The 17479-nt window shown below is 42.9% G+C and overlaps 2 protein-coding genes across 2 annotated transcripts in view; one reads left to right on the top strand and one right to left on the bottom strand.

Moving 5' to 3' along the window:
- CACNA2D3 (calcium voltage-gated channel auxiliary subunit alpha2delta 3) overlaps positions 1–17479 on the top strand; it is a 924385-nt gene that overhangs the window by 766272 nt on the left and 140634 nt on the right. The gene's annotated exons all lie outside the window — the stretch shown is intronic.
- On the bottom strand, positions 6264–15980 carry LRTM1 (leucine rich repeats and transmembrane domains 1). The gene is made up of 3 exons (XM_054481188.1): positions 15826–15980; positions 12607–13203; positions 6264–6903 (listed from the first exon to the last, which is right to left on the bottom strand). Exons 1-3 carry the CDS (start codon positions 15830–15832, stop codon positions 6470–6472), a joined length of 1038 nt encoding a protein of 345 aa, XP_054337163.1. The 5' UTR covers positions 15833–15980; the 3' UTR covers positions 6264–6469.

Below are 17479 nucleotides of genomic sequence, written 5' to 3'. Positions count from 1 at the left end.
TGAAATGAAAGTGTTGTTGAGGGTTGCATACTCATCTGAAGGCTCAACAGAGGAAATGCTTTCACCATCACTCATGAGATCATTAGCAGGATTCAGTTAGCTCCTCGTGGTTTGTTGGGCAGAGAGACTGAGTTCCTCACTCATTGTTGGCCAGAGACCTCTCTTACCTCCTTGCCACATAGGCTTTTCCATAGGGTAGCTCATAGTGAGCTAGTTTACTTTGAACAGGACAAGCAAGAGAGAGTGAGCAAGATAGAAGCCAGAGTTTTTTGTAACTTAATCTTGGAATGGATATCTTATTATTTTTCCCATATTCTGTTTGTTTGAAGCAAGTCACTAGATCCAGCCCACAGTCAAGGAGAGAGCATGAGTACCAGGAGGCAAGAATCATTGAGAGTTATCCTAAAAGCACCTGCCACAACCTGTAAGTCCTACATGATTTGACCCCTTTTACCCTCTAATCTCAGCTCCTTCTACTTCCCGTTTGCCCACTCAACCACAGCCACACTGCCTGCTTGTTCTTCAGTCACAACAACCTTGCTGCTACCTCAGGGCCTTTGCACCTGCCATGCCTTTTCCATGGGACATTTTTCCTCCAGATACCTTCACCCTGGTTCCATCATTTCCTTCAGGTCTCTCCTCAAATATTTTCTCAGCAGGGACCTTCCTGATCACCACATGTAAAACAAAAACTCTTCCTCTTCCATATTCCCAGCATTCTCTCCTCTTCACGTCAGCTTGTTCACCACCTGATATGATTTGTATTTCTTTATCTTCTCCCTCTGCTAGATGTTAAGTTTCATGGGACAGATAGTTTATATTTCTTAATACTTGGAAAAGGAGAACATCCTCCTATATGCCACATTGTAGACAGTCTTCATCTTTAATGAATGAAGACAGTGGGGTCTCAATGGGAGGTATTGTAGAAGTTAAATGTCCTCAGATACCCTACATACAGGAAAGCATGATTTCTCTCTGATTTTTTTTTAAACTCAGGGTCTCAGTGGAAGGCATATCAGCATAGGATGGGCTGTACAGACTATTGCTCTCGTCCTTGACACCCCACTCATCTGTTTCAAGGTCACACCTCTGCTCTGTTTTGTTTTGTGTTGTTTTTTTGAGACGGGATCTCACTTAGTCACTCAGACTGGAGTGCAGTGACTAGAGTGAATCACTGCAGCCTTGATCTCCTGAACTCAAGCAATCCTCCCTCCTCAGGCTCCCGTGTAGCTGGGATCATAGGCATGCGCCACCACATCTGATTAATTTTTGCATTTTTTGTAGAAATGGGATTTTACCATGTTGGCAAGGCTGCACTTCTGCTTTAGATAGTAGATATTCCTCCTGGAGACTTAGCTATCCTTGAGCAGTATTCCTAATTTCCGGGGCCCTCATAACTTTCTCCTCTTCTGTGTATTAATGAGTATTTCAATGGGAAATACTTATTGGCTAGCATCTTAATCTAGACTCTAAATTTCCCATTTTTCTCAAATAATTTCAAGAAAGTATGACTGAGTTTCTTCCCCTCTCAATCGGAGACTGCCTTTTCCAACCCAGTAGAGCCATAGATGATGAAAGGGTTCTTATTTCCCCATTTTGCCTTGGCTCCTTCAGCTGTCCTCCTGGTTTTGGTAGGACCAGAGCTCTGGCAGTGTCCTACTGGTTGGTGGTTGGGTTTCTTTTCCCTGCCATGCTTTAAGGTAAGTGTTGGCAGTGCTAGGAAAGGATCCTAACTCTGACTTCTTCGAACCTGTCAGGTCCTGAAAAGTGCCTGGGTGTTGGCCTTGGGAAGACTTGCATCCAGATTCCCACTCCACCATTTACTAGTGGTGTGATGTTGAGCAAATGACCTAAGCCGTCTGTGTCTTCATATGTAATGTGGCAGTACAATACTCACATGTTTTGGTTACTATGAGGCTTAGAGAAAATTAAGTATTATGCTTGGAAAATACATGGCGCGAAATTGGGTGCTCAGTAAATGCTGATAATGGTGTTGTAATTGCCCTTATCCAAATACTTAGTATAATAATGTCATAGTTTTGATATTGTGATTCACCACAAAATGAACAAAGAGTGGTGAGGATCAAAGAATGGTGTGTTATCTATGCTAACGCCATCTCCTGCAACTGCACTTATAAGTCTGCAGTTAATTCTGTGCATGACTTTTGTAATGTTGCTTTCCTTTCCATGCTTCCATTTCCTCTGTAAAATAAGGACATGGAACTATATCAGAGTAACAAATAGGTTTAATCTCTAATGTCAACTCCAGTTGATCAGTAGTGGGTACCTGGAAAACAGATTTAAAAAAAAAAAAATTTCTGAGGCCTTGTCTGGGCTCAGCAGATAACTTTGTCATGATCTATTAGCAATGTCTGCAATGGATAGAAAGGCTGGTGGCAGCTATTCTGAAATTCTCCAGGCCTGGACTAAATGCTCTCTAAGACCCTTCTCAGATCCCCAGTCCTCTGATTTGTTATCGAGGTCTTCTTGATGGGCCTTTGTAGCTGGCTGACATCCTATCCTATCGACCCAAATGAATATTCAGTGTCACTGGAGTAAAACGTAGATATGAGTAGTCCAGTTAAGAATCTGAAAGGGATTATATATCAGTAAAAATAAATAAAAATTAAAATTAAAAAAAGAATCTGAAAGGGAAGTGGTTGATTAGGCAGCTGCTTCTCTGAATGGGGTAGGGGTTTCTTTGAGACCGCATTGCAATTTGAGTCTAAAAAATAAAGCATTTTAATCAAAAGAGCAAACAGGATGGTTCCCTAAAGTCATGCATGCAGATCATAGCCCAGCGATGCCATGTGGAGTTGGAATATCATTTTGTGTAGGTTTCTGTCAATAGCATTTAGCAATGGATACACAGATGGGTTTTCCCAAACTGGAAACAGTAATTTCCTGACCTGCAATAGAAAGTTATAGGTTTCTAACAGTTGTTGGATAATTATGTGAATGTGTGCTACAGATAGATTATTTTAGAAATGAGTTTAACCACTTCCTTTGATATTTAGGATCTAAGATAAAGGTGTCTTGTTTCAGGGGTACTTGGTTAACTCAAGCAAGGAGATTTGATTTGCACAAACCTTCAGGAAGAAATCTGTGTGTGCATCACTTTTTAATCTTGCCACTTTTATAACGAAAAAGGAAACCGTTAGTAATCCACTGGCATTTTATAATCTTAAGCAAAAGATTCTTCCTGCAGGGTCAGGGATATTTGCCTTATTTGTAAAAGCTTTTCATATATAAAGTTGATTCTAGGTCTTCCTTCTCCAAAATCTCTATGGCAGAGTACATTCTTCATGCCCCCTTTTTTTATGCCTCACTACAGACAGCTACAATATCTGTGAATTTATGATCCCTGGCAAGGCAAAAATCACCCGTCTGTAGCCATACTGTTATACTAAATATGAGAAAGAACTGTATTTTTAGTTTTCTCAGAAACAATCAACACTAAATGTGATTTTTGTCCACAGTGTACCCTCAGCAAGGCTTCTATGACAGAAGGACATTTTTATAAGGGAATCTATGAATATGACAGCAGCAATAAACAGCTGAAAATAATCTATGAGGCGTTTGCAAATTACCCCTCATGAGCTGTAGTGGTTGTGAAAGATAATTTGTGGTTCTCACAAAATACCCTGCAAATTGGGTCTTTCATCTGCAATGTTTTTAACAGTTAAAACATTTCATTTCTCATATTAACAAATGATAACTCTGCATTTGTTAATCTAAACAATTTGATTTATGTTTTTTTCTGTGCTGAGAAGCTGTTGACATTTCAGGGTAAGTAAGTATTTTCATTGCCAACTGCTGTTTGTGGTGACTGTAGGCAAAAGATAGAAATCTGAATATAAGTATGCATCATTTTAATCATTTTCCTTAAAGACTGCCCATAAAGCAGGAAGCCTGTTTGCCTGAGTTATCATCTGTACTTAGAAATCTAAAAGGATATGAGTGTTGACAAGCAAGGATTCTAGTCACATTCAGGGTTTTCTGTGGTGGATCAGAAACTCCCTCATGTAATCTCTCTGGGTAGGGGGACTGGGTTGACCTCCACTGTCACCAAACCTCTGGCAGGGCCCAGTGCACTTACAGACTGAAATCACTGCAGTAAAACGAAGCATGCGTTATTGACCTCAGTAGCTCTCAGCTAATGTAATATCCGTTCAAGTGGCTCATGGGGTAGGTGTCAGGATTACACAAGAATGCCTTGCACTATGTCTGGTACATGGTAAACGGTGTGAGCTCTAGAAACATTTGGCGAAACTGGGACAAGGTATAAAAACATGTAAAATTCGTTTCTCACACTGCCTTCTTGGCCAGGCATCCTCAGTCCAGGGCCATGGAAAGAAAGGTTTTTTCACTTGGAAAGTAGTCACTGCGTCCATAAAGGATATTGAGCCATGTCCACTGAGTGGCCCATGGAGAGGAGGTGCCAGGGCCTGGGACAGAGCTGATGGGTCAGCAGGCTTTCCTTGGGGTCTTTCTTTGATCTACAATTTAAGGTATTTCAGTTTCTTTTGATATTCAGAAAAAAAATACCATCGAAATTTAAACTTTGTCCCCTACAAAAATCGTCTAGCAAAATTGCTGCTCCAGAAAGGTGGTCCATCTTTAGCCTCTGGGTGTGTGGGGCCCACACTAGCTATGAAGCACCATGGTAGGTGTAGATTGTCTCTGTGATTATTAGAGGTGCATCCGTGTGAGACCTGCACAGCAGGAAGTAGTAGGTTCACCCGTTTCCCTGCATCTATCCCATACACATGTGAACCTTCCATTCACATTTCAGTTAAAGAATGGACTACTGATTTAGGATCCAAACCAATCATTACATGGCCTGAAGGAGTAAATTTAGAGCCAGTACCCTGAATGGCAAATGTGTTTTATCCTTTGAACCAACTCCAGTTGATTAGTTCTGGTTGCCTACAGTGCTGTCTTAAGAAGGCATCTGTGGTGCTGAGCTAGGAAGAGTGCTGGGATTGATTAGCAATGTCTGTCATGGCCTCTGGAGGAACAGCTGGCCCTATATTTGCCATTCTCTGCTTTTAACATGTCCATAACTTCTCTGTCCTCTCTTCTTGTGTAAAATGATTTTAATACTAACAGGTGACTGTGAGCATCATGAGAGAGAACACGTAGATTCCACTTTAAGAAAACCTAGCATGAGAAAATGCAAAATTTACAAAATGCATAAATCTGGAGCCAATTATTTCTATTACAGAAAGATTCCATGAAAGGTTCCTTTAAATAGCCAGCTCCCCTACTGCATTAAAATGATGATTCAATTTACAAAAATTCACTTTGCATGCAACTCTTCAAGACCGTGTCTGTGGAGTAAAGCCAGCCACACCTGATTTTTTAAAACCATGGCCTACATAACATTGAGGATAGCTGCCACCACCTATCTTGAGTCTCTTGGTAATTCCCACTCTCTGCAGTCTTCCTTCTTACTCCTATCCCAGTGTGGGGAGTAGACAATCTGGGTGGTGGACAACAGCTGCTGGCTTCCACCCTGACACGGCTGCATTTCATTAGTGGGTAAACTGATTGCTCAGAGTATGTTTATGTGTGGGTGTGGTTGTACAACTCTATGCACTCTGTGCGCTATGTATGCAGATACAGATACACAAAGGTCATTATCTCGCTCTCAGCCCAACCTAAATTCATTCCTGCTGTAAGAGTTACAAATGGAAGGTTCCAATCCCTTGGTGGATATGGCCTTTTGGTAATATCTGCCCCAAATTCTGGCTCCCCATCCTCTTTGTGTTTGTTTATATGTTATTTACCCTTGCATCAGAAAACTTCCCCAGACTCAGGGCCTGAGTCCTATTATCCGGACATGGAATCTTCCTCTTCCTCTGAGGCCTAGAAAGCCCCAAAAGGTTTTCTGATTTAGAAAATGAAATAGACTTTGACTCTTGTGGCAAGCTATGAAATTCCCAACCAACAGACGCTTCCGTTAAATATATAACATATACAACATCTAAAAGTATCACTGATCTAGCATGAACTTGAATTATAGAGGCATTCAATGCCCCTCAGGTAAGATCACCAGCCTCTTCCCAAGCACTCAAAATTGGGCAGTTTTCCAGTGGACCATAAAGGTCCCAGGAATGCTGATTGGCATGTGTGTTTGAATTTCTGTTGCTTTGTAAAAGGAACTTAATCCACAGAAGAGTACCTGGAAGAGATGGCATCTTCCCTTTCTCTGTGTGTGTCTTACCCCCACATAGAATCATCGTAATAACTTCCCAGGCCCAGAGCACAAGTATCATCTCTATTTTGCCTTTGGTATTTTTAAAATCGCAACATAAATTCCTCCCCAGAAATATTTTTTATAGACACATCTTTTATTTTTTTGTCTTTTGGCAAAAGCAAACTGAGACTAACAGTAAACACATCAGCCCTACTCAGACACTATCTTCTGGCCTGCAATGACCAATCCTATTTGAGACAAAAGCTCTCAGGCTGGTGAGCTGTCAAATCGCTCTTTTTCTTCCACCTTCCCAGGATCATTGGTTTGAGCCAAGGGTCCCCCATGGTACTGGGCTGTGATTGCCGCATAGGTGCAGCCATAGATGGCAGCTGCCAACATCATGAGACACACAATCCCACACACAACGCCAGTGATGATGACGGTGGCAATGGCATGACGCAGGTTGGCCGGCCTTGGCTTGGGTTTGAGCTCGCACTCCAAGAGGTCTCGCTCCCCCACGTTGTGGTTCTCAGGAGGCCTCAGGACCACACCGTGGGCAGAGCCAGGCCACTGAGCCTGCGAGGACACTGGATCAGGAGCAGGAAGAGGGCAGGGCTGGTACAGCTCATGAGGGATCCTAAGGAGGTCCTTTCCCTTCCAGGTGTCTGGTGATTCACAGATGACACCGTCTGTTATTCCCCCTTTAAAAAACAAAAGCAAAGGACAATAACAAAGCCTTGATACAACAGGGTTCCAAAATCCTCTGCCTGCAAAAACTTAGGCAGATGGAATTTATGAAGTACCTTTTTTTTTAATCCTGGAGTCAAAGAATTTAACAACCATATTTTATGATTTTAGGATTCCTAAATTGGCTAAATACTAAAAATGCCACACACTAAATTGGCAATTACTTATGACCAAGAATTCATTAGAAGCCCAGTAACCTTCATGTTCTATAAATGCTCAGAGAAAACAATGCAAAAGCTGACAAGAAGGCGCGCTGGGGGCCGACAGTGAGGGCACAGCTGCCCACTGCATTCCTGCCGCGCACGGCCCTAGTGAGCCCCACAGACAAGAAAACTTTTGTACCAGATTCCCATTGAAAATCTAAGGAAAAAATAAAACAAATGTGCATTGTTGTGATGTTATGTGTTTATTACAAAGATCCTATGTGTCTCAACACTGTTCAGTGATGCCAAATTGAGAGGTGGAATGGTCTTGGAGTGATCTGTGGATTTGACAATACTGGAAGTTTAGTTCCTGGAATGAGGTATCATGAATGTGTCTCCTCAGGCCTCAGAACATTTACGGCTTTGAGTACTGAACTTTCCAATTATTAAACTGGGTTATTAAACCCAGTTTTCATTACCTGTAAGGTGATTGATATCCTCAGGTGTGTAGACTGCTGTTGGTCAGGGGTAATTTGGGTGGTCGGTCATTCTTTCCTAGAAAGAGCCCTGAGCTAGCAGATTGAAGTCTAGTCTAGTGTGACCACTGATTTACTCTTTGACTTTGGGAAAATGCACTTCACTGACTAAATTTTCTGCCATGAAAACATGCTATTTGTATCCAACTTGATGGTTTACAAAGCACTGTTAGATAAGTCCTAATACTTCACTCTTGTAGGTAACTCTTGTCCAGACTCACAGAGGTCATGAGTGGATGAAACAACATCCAAACCCAGTTCTTCATGCTCAGTCCATTTTTCCACTACACTCGCTGCCTCGCCACATCCTCTTCTCAGGAGCGTTGTGAGGTCAGAGGAGTGGGCAGGATGGCCCTCGGCACTGTCTGCTAGGAGGCCTTTTGACTGGACAGAACTGCCCCATGACCTGCACCTTGGCCCTCTCAGGCTGCCATAAGCACCTCCGCTAGGCCAGCTGCAAAGACTGGCACTGCTGTTAGCAAAGTTAGATTGGAGGAGATTCTTAGTACACACAGTAAGTGAATTATGAAATTATACCAGAAAGACATATGCAGAGGGCATCACTTCAACATTATTAGCACCCTCTATTGTATGGCACTTCAGAGTTTTAGGAATGCTTTCACATTTACTCTCTCTAAGCCTACAAGATAAGTCCTAAGTGGCCCTGTAAGTAGATAGGGCCTATCTTGCAGTGCAAGGATTATCAGGTGGCCCCAACACACCAGGGTGAGTGGCAGTGGCAAAATTCAACCCATGTCCTTTTTGTTGCCACTGCTTAAAACTGAATCACCCACCACCAGAGTCTCTTGGGTTTCTCCTGGCTTCTCTAGCAATGCTTTGAGGAAACAGTCCTCACCCTAAAGCAGAAAGATAAAAGGGGAATTTCTTCCTTTTTTGAGCCACTGATTTTCATGAGGCCAGAGGTTCAGAGCAGCTGCTCCAGATGAGTCCAAAGTGCCATTGAGATTAAGGATTCTTGCCTCATGGACCATTTCATTCCTCTGCACCTGACCATAGGAGCCTCTGCCAGGAAGTTGGTTGAAAGACAAAAAGGTCAGAGAGACAGAAATGAAGTGATGGGGCTTTGAGAAGTAGTCATGATATTTAATCCAGCCAGAGAGCATGGAGACTTCTATCAGGGGAAGCAAGACCACCTGCCAGGGGGATGGACAGGTTCATCAGCTGTCTTCCACCTTGACTAGGGTGGTTTACCCAATCACCCCAGACTTAAGAACTGTGTTTCTCCAGTTCCAGACTTTCTGCTGTTCGATATTAAGGTGGGAGCCACAGCTTCTGGACCCAGAGCCAAGGAAATACCCAGACTGGAGCCTGGAACATGGCTGGAAGGCAGGGGCTATAGCTGCCAAATGCTCTGTGGTCTCCTGTGCAGGTGATCCTCAGCCAGGATGCAACTCCCACTCTCCACCATTTCATGGGCCATGACCCCCTCGTCAACTCTGCTGATTACAGCTAGAGGGTCCCACATCCTTCTAGATTAATGTAACTGACAGTGCAGGAAGCTCCAGCTTGCCAAGCACTCATTGTTCTCTATCTGATCACTAGTAGCTCTTCACCTCTGTCTTGGGAGAAACTAGATTCAGATCTTGAGTCTGAACATTATTTAGCTGTGCAGCCGAGAAAAACTCCCTTGACCACATTGTACCTCTGCTTGCTCATCTGGAAAGTGGGAGACGAGGATAATTAAAATTCACTTCCCAAGATTGCTCTGAGGACTCAGTTGGATAAAACATGTCAAGTATTTAGCATAATACCTAGCTCAGAGTAAATGTTTAATGAAGTGAAGATGACTTGTTTACTAGTAAATAAAAATAGTAATCATACAATCTGTGTGCATATTTCTGTGGAGGAGATATTATTATGTATTCACCAAAGCACATCTTTTTGCTCTTAGGCCAGCAGTAAGACTAGATTTTCCCACTTTTTGTGGTCTATTTGGGGCCATGTGATTGAATTCTGGACAATGGAACCAATTAATGCCACCTCCAGGCCATAAAACCCCAGTGTAATCTGCCATGCATTTTGTTCCCACTTGGGGATGACCTTAGAGGCCACGTGATAAAGTTGTTGGCATCACAAGCTGGAGGGGGGCTTATGTCTCTAAATGACTGCATGGAATGCAGACCCTGCCCCCATTTCCCTTGAACTCTGACATGAATGAGCAACAGATTTTATTGCATATATAACTAAAGTCTGGGCTAGTCTATTATGTCAGTTAGCCTGCCCTAATACCTGTAGTGTTTGCATTTGTTTATATATCTTTTTTTAAAAGAAGATCTTGACTAATATCTGTTCCCTTATTTTGCCTGTATTCAATATATCTATAATCAGACTGTCTCCCATGTTTGGCACTTACTTGGATTTTTCCTAGTTATGTTGGGACATCCAGGTCTTATTACCCCAAATCAATTTCTGCCTTCCTCCAAAGAAAAACTGTGATCTGTACTCATGCAGCTCTGTTGTGACGGAGTGTTGAACTGTGTCACAGAATCTGAGGACCAGAATGGGCCGTAGGAACTCCCTGGCTTAAAACTGTCAGTTTCCCTCTGGTGACACTGAGTGCTAGTGAAGTGTACTAATTTTCCCAAAGACCACCAGCAAGTTTGTGGCAGAGTAGGGCAGAATTCATCCCATCCCAGGTTGCTTCCAGTGCCCTAGTCCTGGGAACTTTTTTTTTTTAATCAAGAAATGTTCTTTAATGAAAACTGTCTTTCTGTGTTGGCTGGCCTGTGCTTACAATTTAATCCAGAATATAATAGTTCAAGCTACTTTACTTGTAGATGTAAACAATTTTATTTGCAACCTCTTACAAGAAAGATGTTGCCATAGTATGTGGCTCCTGTTGCTGGTTGGTTTGAATGCCAACTGGTTATTGATTATGTAATTTGCTATTACATTGTTGAGAAGGATTTATTCAATATCGTACATTTGAACCCATGTTGTATTCACCCTAACCTCACTCCCGCTGAGAACTGCTACAACCGTGCAGACACTGTTGACTCCCTAATTCATGTCTGTAGCTCCAACATCTTCCTGATCTTCGGGCTTAAATATACAACCTCCAACTGAACCACTCCCCATGGATATGTACAGGACATCTCAAACTTGACATGCCCCAAGCTGAAGTCCTAATTGACCACCTCCCCAACACACTTACTCGCTCCCCCCAGTCCCCTCTTTGCCCCTTGTCAGCTGAAGGCATCACCATTTACCTGGTTACCACTGCAAGACAAATCAAAATAGACTTTCCCATAATTATGGTCTTCTCTTAGTCACCCACTCCCACCCATTAGCAATGTCTGTCAGTTCAGTATTCCAAGTATCTCCCAGCATTGATCGTGTCTCACCACCCTGGTTTGGGCCACCATCATCTTCGTTGGCTGACTGAAATCACCTTCTCCCTCATCTCCCTGGTTCTTCTTCTGCAGCCTTTGGTCAGTTCTCCCAAGAGTCTACAGAGTGACCTTTTACATTGTAATCAGATCCTGTTGTTCCCTTGACTTTAAACTCTTCAAGAGCTTTCCATCTCACTTAAAGTCCAAGCATCTTGGCCTTGTCTGCACACTTCTGCATGATCTGACCCCCAAGTACTGGTGTCGTCTTGTCTGTGTCCACTCACTCCCTTCCTCTGCACTAGCCACTGTCTTGTCCCTCTTTTTCTCCTGCAGCTAAGCCAAGTTTTCCCCCTCATCAAGCCCTTTGCTCTCACTGTTCCTTCCCCGAATTATCTCATGGCTCATTCCTCCTCAGTCTTTGGGTTCTGCTCAGCCACATCACCTCCTTGGAGACGTCTTCCCATCCATCCTATCAAAAATGAGATCCCCATTCTATCACTCTCCTCTTCCCCTGCCTCATTGTTTCTTAGCACTAACTGCTATTCTAAACATGTGTCTTTATTTATGATCTTATTTAACATCTGTTTCTACTACCGGAATGGAATCTCTATGATGGTTGGGTACTGCCATCTTCTCAGTGCCTGCCATACAAAAGGCACTCAAGTATAGGAATGCATGAATCATGCTGAGAGCTAGGAAGAGAGAAGCACTGTTAAGTGGAGGAAAGAATGTCAGGTCAAGACCCGAAAGCCATGCATTCTGTTCTCACCTGGGCTTCTGCGCTGTGATCTTGGACAAGTCACTGAACCTCTCTGGGACTCTGTTGCCCATTGACAACAGGGGTTGGCAAACTTTTCTGTAAAGGGCCAGATAGACAATACAGCCCCTGTCACAACTACTCTGCTTTTATAGTGCAAAGCAACCACTCACTCATTATATAATGAATGGGCGTGGCTGTGTTCCAATAAAACTTTATTTACAGAAACGGGAGATGGGCTGTGGCCCTGGGGCTGTAGTTTGCTAACCCTGGGTGGTTTCCAGAGCCCCTCATCTTTAATAGTCTGAGATATCTTGCTTTGCTGTTGTCATCATGTTAAAGAAATTGTGAGTAACTTTAGAGAGAGGCCCTGTTGCACCCAATTTCAGTGACAGTGGTGTTTGCTAAAGCAGAAAGGACAATTTTAGAGAAGAATTACAGTTGTCAAATGGGTAGAAGCAGACAAAGAGAGAAAAATATCCCAGAGAGAGATAACCATACCCACAATTGGATCACACTTGATAATAAGAGGTTGGTGTTATTTGGGTTTGAGCAGTTATTCAGGTGGTGGTTGAATGTCTTCCTTCTTAATAGCATACTCCCAGATAAGTAACTTCTTGTTGTATTAATTAAACAAGTGAAAGTTATCTCCATGCAACATATTTGCAGATTAATTTAGATCCTGGATTTAAACACCTTCTAATGACTCACTTGACTCTTTTGCCATACCGTGAAATGGCACCGATGTGTAAAAGCCCAAATCCACCCCTTACACACTCCTCCACATTCTTTCTAAAGCAGAGAACAGATGAGATTCATCCTAGGCTGGTAACACACAGATGGGGGGTTCCAAATAGACATGACCGACCTTTATAGACAAATTTCTCCAGCCAGAGTTTAAGACCGAGCAAGTGGCAATTGCATTTCCAGAGGTTGTCCTTGAGAAATAAAAGCCTCACACTGGGCATGGATTCCAGGAGCGCTCGATCAAGCTGCTGAAGCTGGTTTTGTTGAACCGCAAGTATAGTTAGGTTCTCCCAAATCTCTCCCAGGGATGTGGGAAGGTGGCTTATGTTGTTTGATGACAAATCAAGCTCCCTCAGTTGAGGGAGGGAATGGAAAAGTCTGCTTTCCAGGGAAAGGAGTGAATTCTGGGTTAGATTTAAAACCTGCAAGTGCTGAAGCCCATGGAAAGCTCCAGGGGCCAGATTTGAAAGGGAATTGTTGGACAAGTTTAAGGTCATGAGCCATGGCACTGACCTAAATGCAAAAGCAGGAAGATGGTGTATCTGATTAGCTTGTAAATGCAGCATTCGAGTCTGAGGAGGTAAATGGGAAGGGATTTCGGCCAGACCCTGCTGGCTGCAGTCTACAAAATTTGTAGATGACTGACAGCGACACTTGTCTGGGCAGCCGCATACCACCTGGAGCAGGACAATCACACTGGAAAACACGAGCAGTTCACCTACAACAAACAGAAAGAAATTGGGATAGGGACCAGTTTGTGAAGTGTGGTATCAGGACTTTTCCCCCTTTGAATTTACAGGTAATGTGCTTTCCAGCTAGGTGAAACCTTCTACAACCTGGAAGAGAGGTTCTGTCACTCACTATCTTTAGTAGAGCCGGGCTGGACAGAGTATATCCCCAGTGTCATTACCTTCTGCAATCTTTGTGCCAACTATTGTCGGAAGCCTTGAGAAAGATGCTCTCTCAGTGTCTCCTGATTCAGAAGATGGAAGACTTAGTGATATCAAATAGAAGGGTGAAAAAAATATTTGGGGTGTATATGCCCTTTGTAGGCCACAGCAGAATTATTTGGGGCCAGATGTGTAGAAGAGTGATAGAGGATTTCAGTTACTCACATTTCTGTAAAGTATGCGGCAGAACAGTGCTGTCTAATATAACTTTCTGTGATGATAGAAGTGTCCTACATCTGCTGTCCAGTATGGGAGCCAATAGCCATCTGTGGCTACCGAGCTCTTGAGATGCAACTACTGCAACCAAGGAACTGAATTTTTATTTGTATTTCATTTTAACTATTTTAAACAATAGTAGCCACATGTGGCTAATGGTTACTGTATTGGATAGGGCAGATCTAAAGCGCTACTACATATTGATATCCATTTTTGCCGTTGTAATTCCATGAACAAGGATAGTGTCTGCTGCTTTTTTATTCAAGATTATAAAAATATAGAAAAGCATTAAGAATAGTATAATAAATACCCATTTTGTATAATAGTTCTGCAAGTCCTTCATGAGGTATCATACTTCCTTGATTCTTTTTTCTTTTAACTCAAAAGAGCAATACATTACTTATGCAGTTGAACTTACTTTGATTCATGCCCAATTCTATTTTCCAGCATAAGCCCTTTTCCTCACACCATTACTGATGTATCTCTCCACACATTTTAAAAACAATCGTTAGTAATGCCAAATATCTCAAATAACCATAGAGCATGCATTTTGAGCCACCTACCATTCTAAGTGCTTTATAAATATGTATATTAATTAATCCTAATAACCTTGGAAATATGGTTCCATTATTATCCCCATTTGAAAGATGAGGAAGCTAGGCACAGAAAAGCTGAATCACTTGCCCAAGTTCACACAGAGTATTATAGTAGAGCTGAGATAAGGACCAAGGCTGTCTTCCTCCCTCCAGAGTCTGTCAGAGTTCTTATCTACTGAGTTCCACTGCCTGTCAAATACACACACACACACACACACACACACTGTTTTACATAACACTTTTTAAAAATCCAAATAAATGTAATCATCAACATGTCTCATTCTGCAATTTGCTCTGTTCACTCAAAACTGATCTATCCACATGGATACGTGGAAAGCTAATTCATTCCTTTTAACTGTTGTAGCATATTCCATGGTGAGAGCATGCCACGTTTAGTATTAATATTTACCCCCACTCTTATGAGGGGTAGTTGAACTGTTGCAGTTTTTTCTTCATTCTAAATGATGCTGTAAAACAGCATCCTTGTTCAGACTGCCTTGGCTGTGCAGGAACTGGGAAAGGGTCTCTGGAATCCAGAGAAATCTTCTCACAGAGCTCAGAGAGGAGGTTAAGTTCACATTTTCTTAGATACTGCTCTGGTCATTCACCAAAGTAGCTATAACACTCCCTTCTTTTTTTTTGAGACTTGAATTTCAAAATATGGCAAACATCTGTCAAGGGCATTTTATTATAAAGTCGTAGAGGAATTTATAAGGCCACACAATAATATTCAAAACTCAAAATAGTTATCTACTCATAGTGGAAGCTCTTGAAAGGGGCTTTGTTTGTTTGTTTGTTTGCTTGCTTGCTTGCTTGGTTTGGGCCTTAACTAGGGAAATACATAGCGTGGCTGTCATGCACTTGAGCCTTTTCCCCTTTCTTCCTTAAATTCTCTACTGAGGCTAACAGTGCTCTAGGGCAATAGGGAAGATGTTTAGAGAGCCTTCTGAAAGAGAGTCTTCTCAGTTTAATTTAGTTCAAGGGATGCAGAACATCACAGTCCCCTTCCCCTTTCCAGAATATCAAAGAGCAAAACCACTGTTTTCCTTTCTATAATTCTGCAAATAATCTAAATGACTCCTTTCAAAGCCAAAACATCTTCCCCTCAGTAATGAACGGACACCCCTCACTTGTAGCTGTGGGGCTCAAGCATTAATTAGTTGCAGGAAATTAATTCTTAAACCAGAGAACATGTTTGCCGCAGAATCCACTGATCTATTAATGAAAGGCTTGCCTCTCTGAGATTGTAGCCAATTTGTTCATTCTTTCTTTGGTTCCACTCTTCCCCCCAAAGGAATAATATATGAACTCCAACTCCAAGCACCATGTTTTCTATGAAATGGCCTGTGACATGCCAACTACATATTCATGTCATGACTGCATACATTTCTCTCCATCCTCTTCCTCTGCACCCAACATGTGCAAACATAAATCCTCCCATGCAGAGACATTTTTCATATCTGTCCAGTCTTTTAAGACAGATGACTTGAAAATAGATTTCCCACAGATACCTTTGTGAGGGGATCCCGTCTTTCTCCCAGACAAGAACTTTTCCAAAGGGAATTGATCAGGGCTCACCTTTCATGACTGAGTCTTCTTGGGCGTCCTTGCTGACCTCGTAGACCCTTTAATTAATGTGCAGAGCAACACACCAAGGGCATGGCAGACTCGGAGCCCAGCTTTACATTCAGTCTTTCTGAATCCTGCCCTTGCTTTTCTTCAATGCAGAAAACAGTTGTTGCTTTCGAAAGACCACTTATTTAAGCAGCCCTTCCCCTTGTCTCCATCTGGCTGGGATCAGTTTCCATAAGAGGATCTTGGGATCGTGCCCCTCTTCTTTCTTAAAATGTTGGCCTCCCCAGGATCATCCCTGCCTTTCCCATTCAGACGATGAGCCGCATAAAGAATGTTTATCAAACCTTGGTGAACAGCTGTAGCATTCAAACATGACCCCAATGGCTCGGCCTTTTTGATTATTTAATCTGCTTGAAGTACAGGGCACCAAAATAAAACTGCCTTCTTAATCCGGCTGTGGCTTCTGAATTCTGTTGACTTATTAACCATGCCGGGTCACCCCTCATTGAGTTGGGGGATGCTGGACAGGACCCTCGACCTGGGGGTCAAGCAGCAGAGCCCGCAGAGTGTGTAATATGAGGACAAATTGGCCTGCTGGAGGCTGACACGGTTTGCACAGTGCACTTCTTTGGTCATCGAAGGCTTATTCAGCCAACATCTGTGGGGATTAGCTGTGTTGACAGAGTCTTGATGCCCTGAAATTCATAGCCATGGTTTCCTTTAGTGGACATCACAACCTTCCTTCTGGTGCCACAAATACTTCTCAGCTGCTTGCTTGCTTGCTTCCAGCCCCCACACCCCGCCCACTCCCCAGCCCCCTAGTTGAATTGACCTTTTGGTTAGTGTGACTTTAGAAATACTTCTTAATCTTTCTTCGTTTCCCTGATGCTGAGGTCCTGGCCCTTCCCTCATTTTTCACATATAAAACAATAAAGCCGCCCCCTGTGAGCATCAGGCGTTAGTCAACTGTGACTCTTCTCTAATTGAAGCTTCAGAGAACTTTTCCACCAGGGACTGGAACCGTTTCTTTGAATGTGCAAATCCCCTGCCATTTGCTGAGGTGGGGTTTCAATGCCTGAAGCTGCCCCTCTAGATAAAACAAAATGTTCTGCTGTGTGTAACTGTGTGCATGCTTTTATGGAGGCAGCATGAAGTGCAATCCTTGGCTCCAGGAAGTATAATTGAGCCATTGGGTTTGGGCTCTGGAATCAGGTGGGTCCAGAGTCGATATTTGGCTCCACCATCACCAGCTCTGTGTCTCCAGGCAAGTGACTTACCCACCCAGAGCCCCATCTCTGACATGGGGACAACAATAGCCCTTACTTTACCAGGCTGTGCCCAGGATTAAATATGGCAGTACACGACATGGCCCAGAGTGTCTTCATAAGCGTTCACAATTTTGCATGAGAATGGCTTCCAGGACTTGTATGCTGCCAGCTTCTGAGGACAACCTGGACCGGTCAGCAGGAGGGATGTCCTGAGGGAGGTCCTGACAGAGGCCCATGGAGCCTGGCCCTTCATGCCACTCTTCAGTTACAGAGGGAAGAGGCCCTTTGTGAATGGAAGTTGAAAACATCAAATTTTGATTATTTTCAACAACCTGTACTTTGTGGACTCTTTCATCCTTTGACCAAGCCCCTTGTCACCCCACATAACC

Source organism: Pongo pygmaeus, chromosome 2 (assembly GCF_028885625.2).
Source record: "Pongo pygmaeus isolate AG05252 chromosome 2, NHGRI_mPonPyg2-v2.0_pri, whole genome shotgun sequence".
Lineage (NCBI taxonomy): Eukaryota > Metazoa > Chordata > Mammalia > Primates > Hominidae > Pongo > Pongo pygmaeus.
Note: the sequence above shows the minus strand (reverse complement) of the source record. Positions and strands in the feature narration are given on the sequence as shown.